This window comes from Osmerus eperlanus, chromosome 9 (assembly GCF_963692335.1).
Source record: "Osmerus eperlanus chromosome 9, fOsmEpe2.1, whole genome shotgun sequence".
NCBI classification, from domain to species: Eukaryota; Metazoa; Chordata; class Actinopteri; order Osmeriformes; family Osmeridae; genus Osmerus; species Osmerus eperlanus.
In genome coordinates, this window is record NC_085026.1 from 15,643,693 (window position 1) to 15,661,605 (window position 17,913).

Here is a 17,913-nt window from a genome sequence, read left to right on the forward strand (position 1 = left end):
TATGTCTTTTTTGGTTTATCTCCCCACCAATCACAAGGCCCCACCTTCTAAATAACATTACAGGAAGCAGGTAACTGGTCGAACTCTGTTGTTGCAGATAACCTTTTGTCTCAACTCAAAAAACGGAAATGTTTGCTGTCTGTAGTCTACATTCAGGTAGGCCGTCACTACAGCTGTTTAGATGTTAGGAGCCGGGCTGCATCTTTAGTGGAACTTGTGTGCCACTTCAGCATTGGATGCTGGAGGCAGGAGGCATCGTACTACACATTGCTGCGGTCGCCCCATAGAACAATGGATTCCAAAAATCAGTCATCTGTAAGGACGTTTTTAAGACATCTACAAGGTAAGGACATTAAAATCGCCTAACTTTCAATTAAAGGATTACTGTGCTGATAAAAGGCTTGTGAACCTTGTAGAATTGTATGTAGGCTACCCTAGTATTTATATGACCAACATTTTACTTCAAGACCTATGTAGGTCATTTTTATAGGTGTTTTGTATTTCTTTATTGAAGAAATTGGCCTTACCGTCCCTTTTTCAATTTATAGATGTTACCATAGATATATTAACTGGTGGCTGCTTAGTAGCAACACAATGTTTTCTACAAGCAGCTAATAACACAGGGCTCAACAGTTTCCAAATTATATTAGCTCTCAAGAAGCTGACCCCTTCAAAGATTAATATATTCTTCATGTCAGCTTGGCACGTCAGAAGGTTGTTCTGGGGGGGGGGGGGGGGGTGATACCAAATCTCATGCCAAGGTTTTTGGAAAAGTTGGCAGCCCTGAAGATGTGTAACTAGGCTAACGCATACGCAGGGGCGCCGTATTGGGGGGGGGACAGTTAGGACAATTCCTTTTCCTTTTTTTTTTCATGGGGACAAAAATTCCTGGCGACGCCCCTGCACATACGATGTATAAAGACAATTATGAAAAGGTCACAAACTTTATTCTTGACACAGAATTTGTGATTAAGTGATAGTGGAGCAACGGATGGGACAATTTTCTAATTGGTAGGCTATAGTATATGAGCTTTTTTTAATAGTTTAGGTCAGTATGCATTATTGCGGAAAAGTACACAGCATTAGAAAATATTAGGCTATGTCGCCTACTATGTTTAGCCTAGCGAATAGATTACAGCTGCACAACGTCTACACTGAGCTTAACGGTACATTAAAATTGGGGAGGCGACACGGATCCGATTTCGGGGGCTAGTAACGCCCCTATCTCAAACGCCCTTACTGGCCGAGATATAAAGGTGCACAGGCTTCAGCTTCAACTGCGGGGAGTACGTTTATCAGTCGACCGAACGAATGTAGACGGTCCCAGCCTTGATTATTTGCTGATTATTTGACTCAATCTGCAAAACATAATTGATAACATCATTAGCCTACAGAAATACTACTTTTATATAGCTTGTCATAGTTTAGATAATTACATTTTAATCAGTCAGTGATTAGACACAAACGTTGACATCCTTTCGGAACAGCGGACACTCAAGCTATTGCAATTGGTTAAAAATTGATTCTGTGCCCACAATAAACAGTTCGTGAGAACAGCCGAAACGACCACTCAGAAACAGATCATGAAGCTGGTCTTTCCTTTTTCATCCCATTCAATGTTAACTTCAGGGACACCGTTTCGAATTCCGAAGAAATTCCGACGGAACTCCACGAGTCAGAGCAATGTCGTGGATGCCCCTGTTGCTCCTATTGAGGGTGAGAATATTTTATGTGAAGTTTGGCTTAGCTTATATTTTATTGTAATTAAGTGAACACGTATATGGATGGTCCTTTTCCTCTCATTATCTATTATTGGGTGTAGCTTTGACACAAGTCACATACATTTTATCTTTCCCTAGAGGTGCTTACTTTCGAGCAGAACCTTGACAGAGGTTTCCTCTCCACTGCTGGGAAGCAGCTGCTATCGAGAGAGGAGCTCATGTTCGGACAGCGGAGCACGAAGGAGACAGAGGAGGGGAAGCACATTGACAGGGACTGGGAAACCCTTTACGCGAAGATCAAAGAGGCTTTGCGAGCCACTTTCAATCCAGAGAACATTCCAGAAGTTCTAACGTCCGCAGTAGAAGCTATCCAGCAAGAGGAAGAACAGGACAGGAGGTGGGAGGAACGCAGACAGAGTGGGGATCCTCCGACATGGAGACCACGCCGCTGCAGACACCTTCACGAGTCTCTTCTCCGGGGCATGGTGGATGAGCGTCTGGACGACGACAAGATCACCCCCTTGCCGCAGGGGACGGAGAAGCTCTCGTCGGTGCAGAAGGACATCGTCAGGATGGCCAAGCGTCTGAAGGACGACCTTCTGAGAGTGGTGGAGGTTGTGAAGGGCTGCTACCCGGACGAGATGGACATCTGCAACGTGTATGCGTCGATGTATCACCAAGCCTTTAGCAGCAGGCTGAGGGATGTTGTGGAGTTTGAGCTGTGTGAAAAAGACAGTTCTTATGTACTGCAATGGGTGAATATCTACTATCCACAGTGAGTCCTTATTATTTGCACTTCCAAGTGATTGAGTGTAATGGGCTTGTTTGACCACTGATATCAACCATTTTTGTTATTGAAAGGAACATTTAGAAAAAAGGAAATATTCATTGTGTCAGACATGATAATTACAATGTGTCATAAAATAACTTGATAAGGAGACTACTTTTTAGGGCATGTACACTATGACTAGGTCACATCAACTAACTACCTAACTGTTGTGTTAGAATGCTGAAGAAACAGGAATTCATCAAGGAGATCAACTTTGAGAAGTTGGGAAAGCTGTTACCAGAGGCGGTGACGAAGCCACTGGAAGAACAATATATTACTTTCAAACAGGTAAATGTAAACAAGATGACACTGTATTAATCCCCAGGCTTGGAAATGTGCTTGTCGTAGCAGCAGAGAGACAGGGGGAAAATGTAGGTCATAAAATACACTGCACAAATAATACATTTAAATAGTGTGAACACATGAACAATATAAAACAACAACAATAAACAATGAAAGACAAATGATTACACCTTTTTTGCCTTGGATAGATCCGTACTCTCTCAGAAAGAGGGAGAATCAATCACATTGCGAGACAGCTGTTGACTAATGAAAGATTAGGGAGACGGGTATCAAAAGTGTCAGTTGCAAAAAGAATAACTGTCTTCCAATTTGCAGGAGGAGATGCAGAGACAGATGGGTCGCATACTGAGTCAGGAGGAGCAGGCCTGGAGGGATGGAGTGGAACCTGAGCTCAGACACGGCTGCTACTACAGCCACCTGGCCTTCGACCTCCTGCCGGTACACAGTCACTGCTCTCGTCTCAAGACCTGTGGAGGACCAACCGCTCAGGGATGACTAGTTCGCTGTTACTTATCTCGGTGTTACTTATCACCTGCTTTCTATTCTTGCAGTGTGTTAGTGGGGCTATCGAATCAGCAGAGGCCATACTTGGTGACAGGAAGAATGGCCACAGGATTGCGTCCCTGCTGAAGAACTTCTTGGACAGGTAGTTAAAAGCTTTTAAGTTGGAACATTTTACACTAAATCATGAGAAAGCAAATTTCATTCTACTCAACCCAGTACAGTACTACACATGCGCATTTCATCCAACCCTACTCTTTGAAACATTGTTACAGCTTCAAGAAATTCCAGGATGATGTCCAAGCAAAGTGTAAGATCAGGGGAAGCCCAAAAAACAGCAGAGCCGTTGTAATGGCTAACCTCAACAGTGTGGAACTGGTGAGGTATGTGTCCCTTGCTATGTTATAATGTATAATAACAATAATGTATACATTTAGCATATTACTTTATCCAAAGGTATGTACAGGAGGGGATTTAAACCTATGACCTGCAGCCTAGTGCTCTAACCACTAAGCTACATCCATCCCCATCACAGAATAGCGGTAGCTAAAACTACTAAATGATACAGGAATGTATTTAACATGTTATCTATGTTTACACACAGGGTCTACCTCGAGGGAAGGGCTGATATCTTTTCAGGAGATGAGAGGACATTTTGTTTGTCCATAGTTGCTGCCATGAAAACATCTAGCTATGAATTCGTCTTGAGCCCTGTACACATAGACCTCAAGGTAGGGCATGCACAGACACAATTATGAGTTTGAATGAAGTCTATCTGCAAGTTCTGACTTGTTTTGACACAACCTTGTACCTTCTTATTCTTGTCACCCACATCACGTGCAGCCTACCTATCGCAATCTGGGAACCAAGGACTGGCTGAAAATGGAGTGTGGGTTTGAGAAGCTGTTGGAGGGAATTGGGAAACACATCGAGGATCTCAGAGGCCTGAATTCCGTCTGCCATCAGGTACTCAGAGTGAATAACTGACTGGTTGGTTGGCAGGAAGACACAGAGATGTAGTGGTTGACTGATTGGTTGGATGGCAGCAACACAGAGATGTAGTGATTGACTGATTGGTTGGTTGGCAGCAACACAGAGATGTAGAGGTTGACTGATTGGTTGGTTGGTCATGCAGGAGCTGATGAGCCAGCTACACCTGGAAGTGAGCATGGAGTATGTGAGGAGGTTGCTGAAGGGGAAGATCGCACTGAAGAATAAGGACATGCAGGAGAGGGCAGCTGAGGTCGTGTGCGGCAACTGCCAGAGACTGCACAAAGTTTTTCTAAGCGAGGTGAGGACAACCAAACAACAAACAAACCTTTAAACCGATACAACCTTACGCAATTTCCCATGTAGTTTGGAAGCAAAGCCGACAGCGAAATCTCGTCCAATCTTGCCCAAAGCCACAAGCAAACCCAAATACAATTTCTCAGTGTGAAATGATAATCAATGTAGTTATTCTTAATAACGACTGCTTTACCCATTTTGTTTCAGTTGTATTGTGATGTGCATATAGTAAGAAGCCTTTCTGTGTTCACAGGGTTCAAGCCACGCCTGGCTGAGTGAACCACTGACCTACATTGCTGAGGTGATCAAACTACAAGATGTGAATTCTTTACAACTAGAGATTGCCTCTCTGGCTTTATCCTACCCTGATCTCAGGTAACAGTCTATCTTGCCAATCCCATTGAATAATAGCACAATATAAAATGTGTGTAAGATGATTTATCTTAAGTGATTATTGATACATTGAATAATTGAAATAAATGACGTTTGATGATGATGTTTTTCTCAGTGAGAAACATGTTGCTGCCCTGCTGAACCTCAAGTCTAATCTGAGCAAGGATGACAGGAACAGGGTGAAAAGTGCCTTTTTGGACAGGCTGTCAGAGTCCAGCTGCAGTGGGGGAAAATCATTTTTCTCCAGAATTGTGGTCAAATGAGATACAGAATGTTCTTCGAAGATGGGAGAGCACAGAACCTAAAACATAGTAGAGTAAAATAGAGGACAGTAGAGTGTAGTAGAGTCCTCATCAAGTACTCATGAATGATGCCAACATTATTGTATTTTTTTACTTTTTAGAAAATATTCTTCTTGTTGCTTTCTACCATGCCCCATGGTAGCTTCATAGAAGCTAAAGTAACGAGCCTGGCTTGAAAATGTAAGAAGTACAAAGTCCAGATATTTGTGTACAAAATGTAAGAAGTGAAAGTTAAAAAAAAGTGTTCGGAAAATAAATAGTGAAGTAAAGTACTGATACCAGAGTATCAGTATTTGTACTTGGTTACTTCCCATCTCTGTAATCTGATCACAGAAATACTGTAAAACTATTCACTTATGTTCTGCTTGTGTATGTGCAATATTTATCATGTAAAGTGTGTTTACTATTAAAGACATATTGTGCTCTATGTAGGACCATTTTCAAAACATAAATGATTACATGTCCTTGTTTATAAAACAAATAGGTGCTGTTTTTATTTGAATTACATGTGTACATTTGTAAAATTATCAAATCTTCTTCTGTGAATTTGCCTGTGTGCTTAAACTTGCTAATAAATCCTCAACTTGTATTAGCCTGTTCCACGTTTTGTGAGTATTGTGAGCCTAGACAGGTTAAACTCACAAAATCATAATACACAGTGTTTTTATATTTTTGTCATTTAAGATAGGAAGAGGAGGAAGGATGTGACCAATAAGGAAGAGTGTATTGAAATGCCCACAGCAGGATGGATGTTTAGTTTCAGTAATGTTAGTGTTTAGTGTTCCTTGGGAAAACAGTTGGGAGATCAAAGGATAGAGTTTGATTCCCGGCAGTGCCAAAAATACAAATTCACCCTACTTGCCTCGGGGGAATGTCCCTGTACTTACTGTAAGTCGCTCTGGATAAGAGCGTCTGCTAAATGACTAAATGTAGGTAACAGCATAATTGAAACACTATTTGACTCAACAGTCAAAGTTTATGTTAAACATACAACACACTCACTTAACATACCTTTTTTATTGTAATAAAATCTGTTAATAAACAACAACAAAAAAATTTAAGAGGTTGAAGGTCAGTATTCGTCCTGATCACCTGCTTTACTTAGTGGTTCAGCTTCACGGAAACAGTGTTAACAGTATTTGAGGTCAAATAAATCGATTATTGTCAAATAATCCTGTGGCAGAAGGAAGAAGGAACTGGAAGTCCAGGTTCTGTGGCTCTTTTTGGCTGACTGCGTCATGGTCTTGGGGGTAGCAGCACTTGCCTTGGTCGCTCCTAGAACACATCAGAATCATCGCAGATTTATATAGCTATACTACTGTTACACAATGCATGTGAATACACTGGTGTACTTTCCATCAGACAGAAATCTGAATGGTCAGTGTATGGGATATTCAGTTAAAGCATTAGTTGTTCAGTCACCTGCAGTAGGGGAGCTAGCTGCATGGTCGCTAGTCTCAATGCTTCACTGACGATGTCTAACCCAAAGCAGGTGCTCGTCCTGAGTGGGTCAATGAAGTTCTCTAAATAGGTTGTAACTGTCTCTTGTAGGCCTTCAGGTGTCTCTGGAACTTGTATGGCGACCTCTGGATCCACTGGCAAAGGTCCCTCCCAATCTATCCCGTAATCTTCCAAATTGGTCTAAAGAAAGACATTATTCAATGATCTGTATGATATTTTTTTGTTTTCAATAATCAAATACCAATATATACTATGACCAAACCAGTGTATTCCTGCTCACTATACAGAACCTCCCATTCTTAAAGCATGGGAATTAATACTGAGTTTTTTTCCACTTTGCTTGTGTAACTCCTTCTACTGTACTGGTAAGGCTTTCCAAAAGATGTTGGAACATTTATATGGGATTTGCTTTCATTCAGCCAGAACAGCATTAGTGTAGTTGTGCACTGATGAGACCTGTCATCTAGTATTCATCCCAAAGGTTGTGGTGTTGAGGTTGGGGCTCTGTGCAGGCCAATAATGTTTTTTCAATTCAGCTCTGTATTAATGTCCATAATTTAGGAATGAGTGATTTCCACACACTTATGTCCAAAGTCTAGATAATTATGTCTAATGTCATCTTGCTTCTAAAGATCAACAAAGGATGCAGAAAAAATAAGATACTTTTCAGCATTACCTGGACATTGGGTACACAAATTGGATTACAACCCATTATCTGCCCTTCAATCCACAGTTGCTCAGGGGACCTTCCAATCTCTGTAGAGAGGGAATGCCTATCACATGCTTGTCTAAATATGTGCAGATGCATGTTTAGTCTGGGTAACATTACATAATGCAAACAAGCCAGTGGAGTTCATCATCTGGGTCAAGAGCAACAGTTCTTGAGAGATACTGGAGTGCTGAATAATAGTTGTTTGTGACAGCACACCAAACGTCTCTTCACAATCTTTCCATTCGCTGGTTGTGCACACTGTGCCCAGTGATGAAACTTCCAGTTCCTGTAGTGGTGGGAAACAAAATAATTATTTGTTGACTTCATTTGTTGAGTTAAGCCAACATAGAGATCCTATTCAAAAAACAATCATAAGAACAGGGGGGTATTCCAGAAAGCAGGTTTTGCAACATAACCGGGTAAGTTAACCCACCAGCTGATTCACAATGTTGCAGCAACTTACTGGCAATGTTGCTACAACGCTGAGTGTCAGCTGGGGAGTTCACTTACCCGGGTATGTCACATAACCTGCTTTCTGGAATACCCCCCAGGTATAATACTGTATTGTCACTGTATACAATACAACAAAATGTTGTTTGGCAACTGAAATTATTTTTTATTCAAAAGATAAAATGTATGATTAGCCTAAGTATAAATAAACAAAACACACTGTAAATTATACACACAATTGTGCGTAAATATTATGCCTTGATTATTAACAAGAGATATATTGCACATTGTATGAAATGACAAGTGACTGTAGTGCATGTAGCAGTAACGTTTTTTTTCACTTCGTTGTGGATGCGCCAACATGAAGCGGGCCATTTCAACGTTCTCCCCACCTTTGTCGTACCCTCACTGGCGTGATCGTCAAGATGCAAAGACAAAAGCAAAGACCACCAAAGCAAACGACAGTTGAAGTGTGGCACATTGTAAACGCAACGCTGCAAAGTAAACGACTGAAAGCAAAGCAATATCCAAGATAACCAAACGTATTGTACAAAAGCATCGACTTATTTTTGGCACAAATGGTACGCTGCAAATCATAAGAACTGCTGCGAAGAAAACGACTGAGAGCAAAGTAATCGCCAAGATCCATTGTACAAAAGCATCAACTTTTTGACACAAATGCAACCCCATACAATTCAGCTTCTCCACGCAGGGCTCTACTGAGACCAAATGGTCGCTTTTGTCTTTTTTACCGACAATGATCGCTTCCAGCAAACTTCTTTTGAATTAGCCATTTCCTCCTAAATAAATATCAAGCTTATTTACGTGTTTGGGGGCATATTTTCAGTTAGCAGATGGTACTGTTTGAATCGCGATTCCATCTGAAAAATACTGCAGGTGACAACGTCGTTAGAATAGCTTGTTTCGAAGGGGGTTCGGCTTGTTTCATAAACGGACCCATCTGCAACCGACGCAAGCAAGCACACCTACCCTCTATAGTTAATCTTAGCTTCTGTTTCCTGGCTTCTGTTTTTTTGGGGGGAAAGTCATTTACTGTCATTAGGATGGCTCGCCAGTCAAGATAACATAACCCTTTTGTGGTGCTCATTGTCATTAAGTAAACATAGGTTTCTCTTTTAAGAGTCAGTTGGAAATTCCCCTTATCTTATGGTTCCCCTACAATTCCTTGGGGAATTCCTCAAAACATAGGATCTGTTTTGTCTCCATCTAGGGACCATTCTTGTTTGTGTCAAGCAGTTGCAATTAGGCCAGGAAGCAAAAATGCAGAAAAAACAAATGACTCCTTTACGGGAAAGATTTTTATCTATATCTATCTATAAATGTACATTACATTTACATTTTACATTTATTCATTTAGCAGACGCTTTTATCCAAAGCGACTTCCAAGAGAGAGCTTTACAAAAGTGCATAGGTCACTGATCATCAACGAGATAGCCCCAAAACATTGTGGGTAGCCATAACATGAAGCATACATTGTGAAAAGCAAATAAGTTCCAATGGGAAGAACCATAAGAGCATGTAGTTAAACAAGTTACAATTAATAATACAATAATATAATTCACAGAGAGTACAAGAAACTAATTACATCCAACATAATTTAACAACAAAAAGTTTGTAAAAAAAAAAAAAACATATCAAAACATCCATCCATACCCTACCTTACTTCTCAACTCAATAAAATACACAACAACTACATCAGTAACGGAATGAAAGAGGCAAATTCTAACATGCTAACATACTGTAAGTAACCTTACAAAAACGTCAAATCATACCAAAAGAGGAATTCTGTAGAATAGTGTTTATCCTTGTAAACTCAAACACCAATGTGTGTGTCACTAATGTGTGTGTATCACCAATATGTGTGTCACCAATATTGGTTCAAAATATTGCTTCATGAGCCATCCTCAATCAGCTTCATAGACAGCAGAAGTACCAGTGTCCAGGCTTGGTATGAGTCTCCGAGACGTCCTGGCAAACCGCTATCACTTCTCCAAGCTGTCTGCCACTGATCCCACACCACCGCAGCAAGGCTTTAATAAGATCCACACTGAAACAGATAGGCCGTCATCAATTGAGGAACTGCATGTCTGTTTGGTACAGAGTGCGTACAGTATTTTACCTCGCTATGGGGCAATCCTGGAGTGTGTTTGCGGTTATCAGTTTAATAATATCGATTGAACTGCAATCGAGTATCTCTCCCACGTTCCGCAGAATGAGGTTCTTGCGTTCCACCTTTGGGTTCTTGCAACAACAATAAAAGATTCTCAGGTCAGAACCATGGGAGAAAACTCTCTAGTTGTTGATTCTACTGTCTGCATTTCATTGCACAAAAATCAACAAGCAGATTATTACGAGATTATTTTACCAGGCCTTGGAACATGTCGTCAAGAAGGTGAGCATCCTGAGTGACTCTTCTTCCAACATCAGGCCATGCCTTCATCACATGAGCAGGGTTACTCTGCACCAGACACTTGAGGTACAAAGTCATGATGCTCTCATAGGCTTTGTTCACTACTGTCTGAAAAAGAAGGTACAACTGTTATGACCAAAGTAAATATGGTCCATGTTTCCTTGTTAAATGTGTAAGAAATCTACTGAAGCTTCTCCCAGATGTGAACATACCTCTTGAGTCTTCCAGTTGTTTGGAATGGGGTCGAGCAGTTCTTTAATTTCAGTAGTAATGTTCTCCATGTGTCCACCTTTTTTGAAATATCTTTTGAAGGAGATCTGGAGGAGCAGAAATCTTACTTTACACACAACCTTTGAGATAGAGATTATTTACTCTAAACTGCCTTTGTTTGACTGTTGAACATATACGCACCTCTGTCCGGTGAATTAGTGTACTGAGAATTAGTTTCAAAGCAGAAGCCTCCATATTCTCAAGTGTTGAAATTATTTCAGTATAGAGATGTTTGTTGATATTCTCGCCAGTTGTTTGAACGTATTGTCTGCCATGGAACCACACCATCATTAATGTAACCATTTTTTACCTGATAAAGGAATAATTTGGTCATGCAGGTGGTTCAATTGAGAAAAATAATTCTCACCTGAGTTCTACACAGTGGTTGAAAGTCTTGAAGGAATGCATTAAGATGGTTTTGTCTGTTTTAGTCTGTTTTTGGTGATGTTTCTTTTCAGCAGAGATGTACCTATAAAACAAGAGTGTTCAGTTAACACTAAACAAATGTTGTCTCATCACACTTTTTGGGAAAGAAGAAACAAGGAAATGTGACACATACATTTGAATAAAGTTGTGCAGCTCGTGGAAACAGACTATCTCGACCTTGGTTTTAAAAGTTGACGAGATCTTCAAAGCTGTTTTCCTCACAGCATCAATACACTGAGTGAGAGGTAATGCAAGCATACAGTTAGTACAGATTTCACAAATAAACTTTATTTTTGCATTGTGACTCAATTGCTATGTTAGAGTACCTGGACAGCATCCATATATAGTGCGACAAATGCCTCCTCGTTTCCTGAATAACTCTCAATATCTCTCGAACACGCCTCATTCTGAAGGATCCTGGTAAGTGAAGTGGAAATCTCCTCCTACAATTTGCAAGGGAGAGAGACACCTAGAGGCTTACTGAAGCTATTAATATTACATTACAGTATATATGTGGCTGCTTCATTTACATTTACATTTTACATTTACATTTTACATTTAATCATTTAGCAGACTCTCTTATCCAGAGCGACTTACAGTAAGTACAGGGACATTCCCCCCGAAGCAACTAGGGTGAAGTTCCTTGCCCAAGGACACAACGTCAATTGACACGGCCGGGAATCGAACTGGCAACCTTCAGATTACTAGCCCGACTCCCTCACCGCTCAGCCATCTGACTCCCTTCATATTACCTACCTGAATAATGGGCAGGACCTTTTCCTTGGCATGTGTTAGATAATTGCTCAGAAGCATAAGGTCCCGTTTTTGTAGAGCTTCATCCTTGAGGTTAGGATGCCCTATGAACTCTTGACTGGACAAATATAGGAGGAACACCATGCTGTGTCACAATTTATCTCAATTAATTTGTCGATAACTACTTCAGTAACATTGAAAATAAAGAGAAACTGGCAAACACTTACCTACTGTATGAATGTACCACCCAGTCAAGCAGGGTGAAAGCCTGTTCTGTTGTCCTGATGTGAAGGAGGATCTGATGTAAATGTTTAAAGATAAGCTGATGATAGCACTCTATGGGACTCTCCAGAAACCAAGCTTCTTTCGGCAGCGTAACCAGTTTCAAAACGTCGCAAATGATGGCATCCTGGACCTCATTCAGGTGGATGGAAAGCTTCAAATCCCCCTCTGTTGATACCTTGGAAAAATGCTTGACCGCAAAAGCTTCAATTATGCTATCCACGGCCATTTCAGATTGTCCTGGAATGACATCAGGACAATGTTCCGGCACTTTCTCTGGACTTCCATTGGCGCTCAGTGCCTGCTGGGCATTCAAAATATTCTGTGCATGGGGATTCATAAACACCACATCCCCTGTCTCACCATATCCTATCGATGAAATCAACAACATGTGGATTAATACAGAAACAGACAGTACTTAGCATGTTTGGATTGCAACTGCAAATGTTAACATATCTCGGGTACAACTTCTTGTTGAATAATAAATGGTTTAGCTGAAAAACACATTTTCCTATAAGCTCCAGGAATGGCTCTCTAGATAAGTTCCCATTCATAATAAAATACAAATAAATCTTACCGTCTGCAGATAAGGCATGTTCACTCTTTAGTATTGGACTGAGGTCATCCTTTTTCAGTGTCTTCCTTTTCTTGAACTTCTTAATAATTTTATTAAACATGTTCAACCAGGAATAATCTCCTCCACAACCAGTTGCACTGAAGAGGTGTTTGTGTATAGTCGTCAGATCATTCCTCTAGTGTACAATATGAGACACGCCCAATTGAATCATGCCAGTCTCATAGACTTCACGGGGATTTCCTGGTCTGATAGGTAAGACTTTCTCTGGGAGGGTATGGAATACAACACTCTTCAAGATAAAAACTGAAAGTGTATTAATGATACATGATTTATTGATACATTAAAACACCATTCCAGTCATGGGGAAAGCTAAGGATATAAACAAAGACCTCCAACCAAAGACCATTTTTTTCTCCAACAAACCAAATTCCCCATTCATTCCCCCATGTGAGAAAGTGAAATGGGAATCCACCTGCAATTCACTTTCCTCAGCTAACTGTACAAATATTGTTCAAATGAGCTTTGATTTCGGTGTGACTAATATATAGTGCTCCTTGCTAAATAGTATTTACAATGATTAATTTGGAATGTGGTATAATGTGATCAATAAAATTAGATAACACATCAAGCCCTTCAAATTACATTCAGACCTTCATTTGTGTTTATAGTTATCAGAACTTGATTGTGTTTTATAATATTGTACATATAAATGATCAAATGCAAAAATACAGTGATCAGTGGTGTGGTCTATTAAGTAGTAAACCTGCTGTCAATTTACCAACCAACCGCCCCCCCCCCCCCTCCCTCCTCCCCCCCTCCCTCCTCCCCCCCTCCCTCCTCCCCCCCTCCCTCCTCCCCCTTATTTTATGAACCTGAAGTGTGACGTAGCTGGCCTCACTGTAGCCAGGCCAACAAGTAGCTAGCCACATACTGCACTACAGAACGTTCGAGAGGTGAGGAGGATGAACATGATTTTGGCTAGTTAACTTTCTAGCAAACAAATTTTTCTCGCTGGAGATAGCTGTATTATCGCATTATTTATTGTATGCTGTACATCTGTGCTCGAAGATAAAGGGATAAAGTCGATCTTTGGTTTAACGTGTCCCGCTACGCTAGACTAACCATGGTAGCCTTGGTTTCTCGCTTTGGCTAACTTGAGCTAGCTCGCCTAGTTTGCCTGCTAGCTAGCACTAGCTAATGGCCTAGCACTAGCTAATAGACCAGCGAATCTATATTTGTTTTGTCTAGATTGGTTGTAGAGCAGGATAGTAACAGGGCCTAGTATAGTTCACCTAAAAAAGTGTTGTTTTGTATTGTTCTTAGGTACCACAACTCTCAGGGCATCACGAATACTGTGTTCAACGTGACAATTGTCGGCTTGTCACTTCGTCAGGCTCAGCTCTCGGCACCCGGCCTCTCAGAGCTTGCCGCCCTACATCTCATTGAAACACAACTCAGCCAGCTACGAAACATCAGTGATCGACAAATCTTCACTGCGTCTCTTGGACGACCAGCGTTGTTTATGTCTTTGTTTTACGAAAACGGTGAGTAGCGCGGATAACTATGGATTTATTTATACATCTGTTTGTGTATACTCAACATTGTATGAAGGCGACTTGTACTTAGTTATCGACATTATGACATTCTAGTCTAATAAGTGGATCAAAATGGCGTCTCCCAGTCCCATCTCTCGTGCACACCTCGATAAATCATGACGCACTATGCACCAAGTGGCTAGATGGCTTGCCAACAATTATGTTTGAACATCTTGTCTAAGTTTAGCACATTCGGATACGCCGGGGGTCGAATGTGGGCAGTTTCATGTAATGTATTAGCCAACCTTAGGTAAATGTATTTAGCATAGGTAGCGACCATGCATTTGGCATTTAATTTTGAGTTGGCTAACCTTAGCTAGCTGCTTAGAAATCAATAGGTATGCTAGCTTGTATTAGCTAGCAATGGAGGCCCTGAATGCTCAAGCGTTTACTGCGAAACACGTTTTTCAATTGAATGCATGTCATGCGTATTCCATAATGGTTTCCGGGACTCGCACATTGTGCAGCCTGATTCTATAGCTAACAAGCTAACTTATCTGCTCAACTAGCGAAGACATTGACATTACATGTATGTAAGGACTGTGGACGGAGATTAATGTGCACACCATTAGGGGTCATCACGACCGGAATAAGGGTACACGAGACGTCAGGCCTAGAGGGAAAATGTAAATGGTCGTAAATCGTAATGGCATACTCTAACGTCAATGCTTTCCTTCTTTTATAGAGCTGTTGCGCAGCTGTTGGAACCTGTGTGGGGGAAACCTAGCCTTCAAGCAAGGAGCTTGTGGCCACAGTGGCAAAAACTTTTTCATGTCAGAGAACGAGCACGCTTGCAGTCGTTTATGTCATCCCCTCTTTTCCAGACAGAAAATCCCGAAAAATCCCCTTACAAGATCTTTTTATCTTACTGATACTAGAGCTAATAATCAGCCAAAATGTCTGTCAACGTCAACCGCAGCGTGTCAGACCAGTTTTATCGCTACAAGATGCCCCGTCTGATTGCCAAGGTAATGTTAGGTGGAAATGTGTGTCGGAGAGGTTCAAACATTGTCGTATGTGTGTAGACATGATATATTTATTAAAAAGATTTGAAAATTGTTCTGTATTTATATATTTTTTTATATATATATTTATTTATTTTTTGGCAGGTTGAAGGCAAAGGGAATGGAATCAAGACGGTCATTGTCAACATGATTGACGTTGCAAAGGCACTGAATAGGCCTCCAACATGTAAGCAGTCCTGCCATCCGATCACATTTTGTGCTTTTATCGGCCAGTATGTATCTCACCCAGGACAAGCGTGAGAATAACCAGATGAGTGAATGTTATATTTGATCTTAATCTCTCTGCAGATCCAACCAAGTTTTTTGGTTGTGAACTTGGTGCTCAGACCCAGTTTGATGCTAAGAATGACCGTTTCATCGTCAATGGATCCCACGAGGCAAACAAGTTACAAGACATGCTTGACGGTTTCATCAGAAAATTTGTTCTGTGTCCCGAATGTGATAACCCCGAGACTGACCTGGTAAATACTCTGGAATTTACAGCCGTGTTGACGTAGTAATAACTTGAGAAATATAAAGTAAAATGTCGTTTTACTGAACTCCACAGCATGTCAATGCCAGGAAACAAACCATTGGTAACTCCTGTAAGGCCTGTGGATACCGTGGAATGTTAGACACAAGACACAAGCTCTGCACATTCATCCTCAAAAATCCACCTGGTGAGACTCTGGGAGTTCTGAGACGTCAGCTTTGTCTCGACTACAGTGCAATGATTAATGTTATCAGCAACAACAAAAATCTTTTCATATGGCATGATGGGGTACCGTGTGTCTTTCTAAACAGAGTTAACCGAGGGTGGCGCAGTCAAGAAGGAGAAGAAGACACGCAAAAAGGACAAGGAGAATGGCTCTGGCAGCGGAGAGGCTGGGAACCATAATGACATTGATGCCCCTAATCCTGTGGTGTGTACCTGGTCTGTAGGGCAGCTCTGGCACAGGCTGGCTTTGAAGGCATACGTTTGATGAGAAACAAACTGCCACCAGACTCTTTCTTAAAATGTTTTACATGACAAGATTTTCTCAGGTTTGCTAACACTTGTCAACCCATTGTGTGTCTTGTGTGTTAGGATGGTGATGATGACGACGAGGACTGGGCAGAGGAGACTACAGAGGAAGCTCAGAGACGGAGGATGGAGGAGATCAGTGACCATGCCAAGAACCTGACCCTCAGCGAGGACCTGGAGAAACCCCTGGAGGAGAGGGTCAACTTGTTCTATAACTTTGTGAAAGTGAGTAGCTCTTTTGAAGTGTCATTGCTATTGAAACTGGCAATGGAAGCCTAAGAGGAATGTTCAGATCTGTGACGGCCTCGGTAGCCTCTTGAGTTCCGCCTTACTGAAATCCTTTCTAACGATGGCTCCCTTTTTTTCATATTCAGCAAAAGAAGGAAGACTGCGCTATTGATGCAGCGGATAAGGAGATCCTGGCAGAAGCAGAGCGTCTTGATGTGACGGCCATGGGACCCCTGATCCTTAGTGAGCTCCTCTTCGACGAAAACATCAGAGACCAGATCAAGAAATACAAGCGCCATTTCTTGCGAGTAAGTATTGATCAAAACCACTTTCGCATCTGGTCCGAGTGTTGTCATTGAATGTGCCTCGAGGAACTGTTTTTGAGCAGTTTTTTTTTTTTTTGGTGTGTGTGTTTCAGTTTTGCCACAACAACAAAAAGGCCCAGAAGTACCTGCTGGGAGGGTTTGAGTGTCTGGTGAAGCTACACCAGACGCAGCTGTTACCACGTGTTCCCATCGTGCTCAAAGCCCTTTACGATGCTGACCTGTTAGAGGAGGATGTCATCATGGCCTGGGCTGAGAAGGTAGCCAGGACTGTGCATCATCATATACAGATAATTTATTAAACGGTACACTGATGTTTTATTAAAGATGGTGTACTCCTAAAATAGTTTCCCTAATCTTTGTTCGGTGTCAGGTGTCAAAGAAGTATGTCTCTAAGGAACTTGCCAAAGAGATCCATGCCAAGGCAGCGCCTTTTGTCAAGTGGTTGAAGGAAGCGGAGGAAGAGAGTGAGGGCAGCGAAGAGGAAGAGGAGGATGAGAGTGTAGAGGTAACGGGCAGATGCTTCCCTCAGACCGATCTTGAACAACTCTTAGTTGGATGGTTATTTTTAACTTCAGTGTTTCACATGCTCCGCGCTGTGTTGCCGTGTATATAACACTCATGCTGTCTTTCTCCCGCTCCTAGGTTGTGTACTCGTCATCTGCCCGTGAACTGAAGGTGGAAACTGTGAAACCAGACAAGCCTAACAAGGAGGAGGAAGACATTGATATCGATGCCATCTGAAAATACCCCAACTTATGGATGCCTCTTTTTTTTGTATGGCTTTGGCAATCGATCATGTCCATTTGGCTCCCCTTCCTATCCTACTTACCACGGTATTTACTGCTTTGTGGCATGATTAACATGATGCTTTCCTTGCTGCACATTAACTCTGTAATTCTGGAATCATATATGCTATATTCATTGAGGGTGTTTGGGGAATTTTAATCAAGGTTTTTGGAGGATAGTCGAGTGCACTAGGATTTTGATTTGTCTTTGTTGTAATTTTCCTGTCAATAAAGAATGTTTTGCTATCCACAG

The 17,913-nt window shown here is 41.4% G+C and overlaps 3 protein-coding genes across 4 annotated transcripts; 2 read left to right on the top strand and 1 right to left on the bottom strand.

The window, feature by feature from the left end:
• The first annotated feature begins 125 nt into the window (after positions 1 to 125).
• Positions 126 to 5,925, top strand: tnfaip2b (tumor necrosis factor, alpha-induced protein 2b). The gene is made up of 12 exons (XM_062469500.1): positions 126 to 343; positions 1,630 to 1,716; positions 1,860 to 2,496; positions 2,727 to 2,838; positions 3,169 to 3,291; positions 3,405 to 3,499; positions 3,630 to 3,737; positions 3,959 to 4,085; positions 4,198 to 4,320; positions 4,490 to 4,645; positions 4,895 to 5,016; positions 5,150 to 5,925. Exons 1-12 carry the CDS (start codon positions 292 to 294, stop codon positions 5,295 to 5,297), a joined length of 1,890 nt encoding a protein of 629 aa, XP_062325484.1. The 5' UTR covers positions 126 to 291; the 3' UTR covers positions 5,298 to 5,925.
• A 3,405-nt stretch (positions 5,926 to 9,330) lies between these two features.
• Positions 9,331 to 12,227, bottom strand: si:dkey-196h17.9 (uncharacterized). Its single transcript, XM_062469837.1, has 10 exons — positions 12,067 to 12,227; positions 11,843 to 11,957; positions 11,413 to 11,529; positions 11,220 to 11,320; positions 11,028 to 11,129; positions 10,802 to 10,928; positions 10,603 to 10,707; positions 10,346 to 10,498; positions 10,100 to 10,221; positions 9,331 to 10,027 (listed from the first exon to the last, which is right to left on the bottom strand). Exons 2-10 carry the CDS (start codon positions 11,897 to 11,899, stop codon positions 9,895 to 9,897), a joined length of 1,017 nt encoding a protein of 338 aa, XP_062325821.1. The 5' UTR covers positions 11,900 to 11,957; positions 12,067 to 12,227; the 3' UTR covers positions 9,331 to 9,894.
• Positions 12,228 to 13,545: 1,318 nt separating this feature from the next.
• Positions 13,546 to 17,912, top strand: LOC134026575 (eukaryotic translation initiation factor 5-like). Of its 2 annotated transcripts, XM_062469461.1 has the most exons (12): positions 13,546 to 13,651; positions 14,022 to 14,242; positions 14,979 to 15,261; positions 15,403 to 15,484; positions 15,607 to 15,779; positions 15,866 to 15,977; positions 16,102 to 16,220; positions 16,385 to 16,546; positions 16,696 to 16,857; positions 16,968 to 17,132; positions 17,246 to 17,380; positions 17,518 to 17,912. In XM_062469461.1, exons 3-12 carry the CDS (start codon positions 15,190 to 15,192, stop codon positions 17,614 to 17,616), a joined length of 1,281 nt encoding a protein of 426 aa, XP_062325445.1. In that variant the 5' UTR covers positions 13,546 to 13,651; positions 14,022 to 14,242; positions 14,979 to 15,189; the 3' UTR covers positions 17,617 to 17,912. The 2 variants fall into 2 exon arrangements, with proteins under 2 accessions (XP_062325445.1, XP_062325446.1); XM_062469462.1 differs by lacking the exons at positions 13,546 to 13,651; positions 14,022 to 14,242 and adding an exon at positions 14,525 to 14,543.
• Position 17,913: the final 1 nt, after the last annotated feature.

Coding starts and splice junctions, on each gene's coding strand:
- tnfaip2b (XM_062469500.1), top strand. CDS start 292: ATGGATTCCAAAAATCAGTCATCTGTAAGGACGTTTTTAAGACATCTA. Junction 2,497..2,726: donor GTGAATATCTACTATCCACA/GTGAGTCCTTAT, acceptor CTGTTGTGTTAG/AATGCTGAAGAAACAGGAAT. Junction 2,839..3,168: donor AATATATTACTTTCAAACAG/GTAAATGTAAAC, acceptor TCCAATTTGCAG/GAGGAGATGCAGAGACAGAT.
- si:dkey-196h17.9 (XM_062469837.1), bottom strand. CDS start 11,899: ATGCTTCTGAGCAATTATCTAACACATGCCAAGGAAAAGGTCCTGCCC. Junction 11,130..11,219: donor CTGCACAACTTTATTCAAAT/GTATGTGTCACA, acceptor CTTGTTTTATAG/GTACATCTCTGCTGAAAAGA. Junction 10,929..11,027: donor AACCACTGTGTAGAACTCAG/GTGAGAATTATT, acceptor GTTCCATGGCAG/ACAATACGTTCAAACAACTG.
- LOC134026575 (XM_062469461.1), top strand. CDS start 15,190: ATGTCTGTCAACGTCAACCGCAGCGTGTCAGACCAGTTTTATCGCTAC. Junction 15,978..16,101: donor CATCCTCAAAAATCCACCTG/GTGAGACTCTGG, acceptor CTTTCTAAACAG/AGTTAACCGAGGGTGGCGCA. Junction 17,133..17,245: donor TCATGGCCTGGGCTGAGAAG/GTAGCCAGGACT, acceptor GTTCGGTGTCAG/GTGTCAAAGAAGTATGTCTC.